Source organism: Dreissena polymorpha, chromosome 4, assembly GCF_020536995.1.
Source record: "Dreissena polymorpha isolate Duluth1 chromosome 4, UMN_Dpol_1.0, whole genome shotgun sequence".
Lineage (NCBI taxonomy): Eukaryota > Metazoa > Mollusca > Bivalvia > Myida > Dreissenidae > Dreissena > Dreissena polymorpha.
The window spans coordinates 95,001,273-95,006,174 of record NC_068358.1 but is presented as its reverse complement, the minus strand read 5'-3'; the positions used below and the strand labels follow the sequence as shown (position 1 = coordinate 95,006,174).

General features: G+C 34.4%; 1 protein-coding gene across 2 annotated transcripts; it reads right to left on the bottom strand.

Moving 5' to 3' along the window:
• Positions 1–2,368: 2,368 nt before the first annotated feature.
• LOC127880249 (uncharacterized) lies at positions 2,369–4,654 on the bottom strand. Of its 2 annotated transcripts, none has more exons than XM_052427565.1 (4): positions 4,105–4,288; positions 3,522–3,634; positions 3,127–3,220; positions 2,369–2,751 (listed from the first exon to the last, which is right to left on the bottom strand). In XM_052427565.1, the coding sequence occupies exons 1-4, from the start codon at positions 4,116–4,118 to the stop codon at positions 2,637–2,639; spliced, it is 336 nt and encodes a 111-aa protein (XP_052283525.1). In that variant the 5' UTR covers positions 4,119–4,288; the 3' UTR covers positions 2,369–2,636. The 2 variants fall into 2 exon arrangements, 1 of the variants encoding a protein (XP_052283525.1); XR_008049486.1 differs by lacking the exon at positions 4,105–4,288 and adding an exon at positions 4,335–4,654 and having other exon boundaries at positions 2,372–2,751.
• Between the last annotated feature and the right edge of the window lie 248 nt (positions 4,655–4,902).

Sequence of the window (4,902 nt, the reverse complement as noted above, 5' to 3'; positions counted from 1 at the left end):
CAAACAACTACAACATTTACCACAAACCACACATTTCGTTACATTTACTTAAATGATCGGAATATGGTCCTCATCTTTAAAAAAAACTCTTTCATAAAAATATGACAATTATACGATGGTTTTACAAACAAACATTACACATAGAGGTACAAACGATTGGATTACATACCATATAAACAAATATACGTTCGCATCAAGTAAAATACGATCCTAAATTCTTGCTTCGAAAAACGAAATTTCGTCCCATCTAGACAGGATCGATCAATAGTGCACATAGGTCAACCTAACATTGATATGAGGGAATTTCAAATATTACTGATTCCGCCTTGACAAAACCACCGCATTGCAATTAGACACAAATATCACGAAGTGCTTTAATTGCCAGGTGTGTCTAATATAAAAAACACATTTAATTCCAATATGAACTTAAAGCCACACACCTTATTTGGCATGGCAAATTTAAGTATAAATACGAAACATATCTATGCCAATTAGAATATATCTGGTGGTTACAGTAAAAATCAGTTATTGTTGCGCGTTAAAACTTAAAAATAATCGCGTTGGTCGAAATGAATGGACGTATACGTCTTTCGGTTTTAAAAGCGGTACCGTTTGAAAAAATAATAAATTACTTGCTAACTAGGCTATAGAATTAATGACAAATTTGCAAACCTTTAAATTGCATCTATATGTATTGATTAACATGTATTTCATTTCGAAATCAGAGGCAAGGTGTGTGGCTTTAATCATAGTAAACTGTTGTGTGCAAAAATAAGTTACCCACATGCAAACGACATGTTTTAACCAACCGACACCGAATAGAAGTATTTGTAACGTTATGGGTTATAAACTGGACATATTGTCAAATAGGTTTGCTTTGTTTTCATTCTAAATTTGGCAAATAAAGAAAAATGTGTATTCAATCTCTCCGAATTAAAAAAATGGACTTTCCGATATGTCTTTCGCGTACAGCTGTTCGTTTAAGTTGCTGCAAAGGATTCGCAAACGTGTTTGAAGAACATTAAGCGTCCGCTCGCCATCGTAATTATGCATGGGGATTGTTTGTTTGTTTTGTTTAGATTTGCTTTGAAGGTAGTGAGAGAAAAAGCAGATCTAACAGATTCAGGTAGGGCGTTCCATGTTTTTATCGTAGATGGTAAGAACGATCGTGCAAGAAGCTGTGATTTACATTGAATGCTGCGTATATTATCGGAAATACGAAGTGGGTATGCCGTTGTTTCACCCATGCTAGATGATTTACATGAAAACAAATATGGGGTGATAGAGAATTATACAGAGAAGAGGTTCAGTTTATGTTTAGTTCTCCTTAAGGGTTCAAGAGCCGTTTCATTATATAAATTATGCAGTGATGATAGACGTGTCCCCTCACTAATTATTATTTCTGCTTCCAGTTTAATCTTTCCAAGTTAAATTATATACCGTGCGATTATATTGACCCAGACGACATCAGCGTATTTAAGAATTGGTCTAATAAGCGTCGTATTTACATCTAGAAGTGACTTTCTATCGAGGGTAAACTTAAAAGATCTCATTAGATTTAGTCTCTGCCATGGTTTCAATGTGGTCATGCCAGGAGCATGAGTTAGAAAAGTTCAAGCCTAAATGTTTATGAGACGAAACTTCATTTATTGTGCAGTCCTTAAGGAAATGAGGGTTGTATCGGGCGGTTAATTTTTCTTGATATTAATTATGACTCAGTTTTAGATGGATTGATGGTTACCAACCACTTATCGGTCCAGGAATGGATTTTTACACAATCATCGTTGAGTTGAGTGTCTGCATCAACCGGATTGTCGACAATTATATAAAGCGCTGTATCATTTGCAAACATACGAACTGGGCAGTGAATATCTCTCATAATGTCGTTTATGTATACAAGCAAAAGGAGAGGCCCTAATATGGACCCTTCGGGAACACCAGTGTTGATAGGCAGTGCGTCAGATTTACAACCGGAAATCACAACATACTGTCTTCTGTCATTAAGGTAGTCCTGTAACTTAGATACAAGAAAACCCGGGTCTCCACTGAGTCTAAGCTTATGAATTAGCTATACTCTATCAAAAGCCTTAGAAATGCCACACACTATTGCTCTAACCTCTTTGCCTTTATCGAGGGCTTTACAAAAAGTGTGATAAACCGAGACTAATTGATTGACAGTGGATTCTTTAGGTATGAAACCTGATTGAAATGGGGTTGTTAAGTAAGAGGCCCATTAAATGGTTAAAGATGTACTTGTGAAGACTTGTTCAAGACATATACTTACAAAGCTTAGGAGGAAGATAGGTCTGTAATTACCCATGTTCTGAGGATCTGACTTTTTAAGAATTGCTCATACATTTGCTTCTTTCCGAATCCGTGTGACCCTATTACCAGTATTTAGTGAAACATAGTAAAGATTGTGAAGTGGACTTGCAATTTCAGCTTATGGCAGGTTGTCACAGCTCACATTAACATTCACTTTCGAGACCTTCCTGAGAGTGATTCTGATTACTGGTGAGTCACTAAATTCCCTGCATTCCACAACACCGGGATGCTCCGCTGACACATGGAAATTGATGAAATTTGGTGACATTCTTTATGTGGTGAAACAATGTCGTAAGGTAATCATTCCTGTCTTAGATAACAACAGGATTGGAAGAGTCCCCCACAAGCTGGGGGATGTTGTGGCCCGTCCTTGACGATAACCCCACAGACGCAGCGACATCAGACAACATTTCTGCATTGAAGTTTCTGCATCAAGATAACCATTTAATTAAGAAACAATTGCAAAATATAGTTTTCCTTTTATCAAATTATTATTTTGTTGTTGTTGTTGTTGTAATAGAAAACTACAAAGTTTGAAGGATGATTTTGCATGGGATTTTGTTTGCCATATCAAGAATTTCATACCAATAAAACAGCTGAAACTATTAAAATGAATATTTATTTTCCTGTTACAAGACATAAAGTACCTACACACTATTTTAAATTGATTTATGTTTTATTATTTTTATATTTTATTACATGGCAGAACTATACAATTGGATAGACCTATGGAAATGCAAACAAGGTTTATCAAGAAGGATCATGCAGGTCACATACACCATACTGTGATAAGGAATTTACCTCCACTTTGACTTCCAGATGCCAAAGTGCCAATCTGGTGTAAACTTTGTATGTCTTATCAACATAAAGCTTAGTGTGATGATTCTGTGTAAACCTGAATGTTAAAAAATAATTATTAAAAAAGGTCAGGCTACAATTTAAAATATGTATTTTGTAGTAATTGACTGACTCAAAAATGTTGACTCATTTCAATATATTATTTTAAGAGAATTTTCCTTTTGGGATTGATACCAGAGTAATTTTTTGTGTTAACATATTTACTACATATCAACATGCTTTACCATTTTGCAATTGCATTACTGCAAACAAATATTTTTAACAACAGGTTTAGCTAAATTAATTTCTCAACATTAAAAAAGCTATCAGAAACACAATAACTAAGGGCTTGTTATTACCTACAAGAACTCCCCACAGAAGGTACCAGATGACTATGTTGTTTTTATTTTGGCCGCAACAGTTGTCACACTGAAAGTGAGAATGCTGTTCGCCAAGACCGTAACTTCCCAACCTGTAGAATATCAAATTACTGGTTATTTATCTACATAACACTTTTTTTTATAATAATAATTATTAATTAAACTTGTTCTTAAACATTTTTAAAAAGTCAACCTTAAATTTGTTTTGTTTATCAGCTTCTGCCACACGAAGTTCAGACTTTTCAATAAACGCAGTGTCTGATGTTTTTTTGACAGCTTCTATATCAATATCAATATCAGACTCATCATGGTTTGACTCAAGGTCACTTTCATCACAGGAGCTTGAAATTCTATCAATATAGCTAATCTAATGGCTAAATAAAAAAAATTATACTCCTATATAGTATAAAGACTAGTCTTATACTATATAGGGGTATTTTTTTTAAGCCATTAGATTAGCTATATTGATAGAATTTCAAACTCCTGTGCTTTCATAATCATCTACCACATCAAACAAATCTTGAGTAGCGGGGTGAGAAGTTTCATAATAAAGTTCATTTACATTCGATAAATCATTTAAATTTAAAAACGAAGTGTCCTGGTCTTGTGAAATTTCACATGGAATAGTGTTGGTGTTAATAAATTGAGACATGATATTTTAAAGTCAAATTTAAATCTTCCACCATTTCATGTAAACAATTCAGTTGCTATCGTACAGTTTACTTCCGGGTCAAACTTGCGAGTCGCGAAAAATAATCACAAAGCCAAAATACACATATATATTTCACTTACCTATTTTAAGCATGTGGAAATATCATTTCCGAACCTTCTTCGATTGAAGACATCCATTAGTACACGATTTCATTTTGATTTACAGCGTTTAATAGCCATTGAAGATGAACACTACGAGACAGGTTGCGCTACCTGTGAACTGCTCAAACGAAACAGTGTCTTTCAAGGGGAATAATTTGAATTAAATAAGCGGATTACAAACCACCAATTGTGCCAGTGTTTAAAGGACATAGTCATGCTATATTGTGGAGATTTTCAAAGCATGTCATAAATTATGAGCAGAGAAATTGTATGAAAAAGACGAAATATCCAGCGCATTTTCGTACAAGATTTTTATCTCGCGATTTCCCGACATAAACGTCAGCGTACACAAGACTGATTTTCGCTGACGACGTCACATATAATGTTAAAACGAAAGCCTTAAAGACACGAAAATACCTGACGCGTTCGGAAATCATAGCTTCTGTGTTAATCTTGAAACATATTATTACGTTTTAGTATATTCTGAGAGAAACGAAACATATATAAAAATTCCTGCATTGTGTTTCAAAATTACTTCTACTGAAAC

What these genes read in the sequence shown, in the direction of transcription:
- LOC127880249 (XM_052427565.1), bottom strand. An exon ending in TCTGTGGGGAGTTCTTGTAG is followed by an intron (nt 3,221 to 3,521) that starts GTAATAACAAGC and finishes TTTAACATTCAG; the next exon opens with GTTTACACAGAATCATCACA. An exon ending in ATCTGGAAGTCAAAGTGGAG is followed by an intron (nt 2,752 to 3,126) that starts GTAAATTCCTTA and finishes ATCTTGATGCAG; the next exon opens with AAACTTCAATGCAGAAATGT.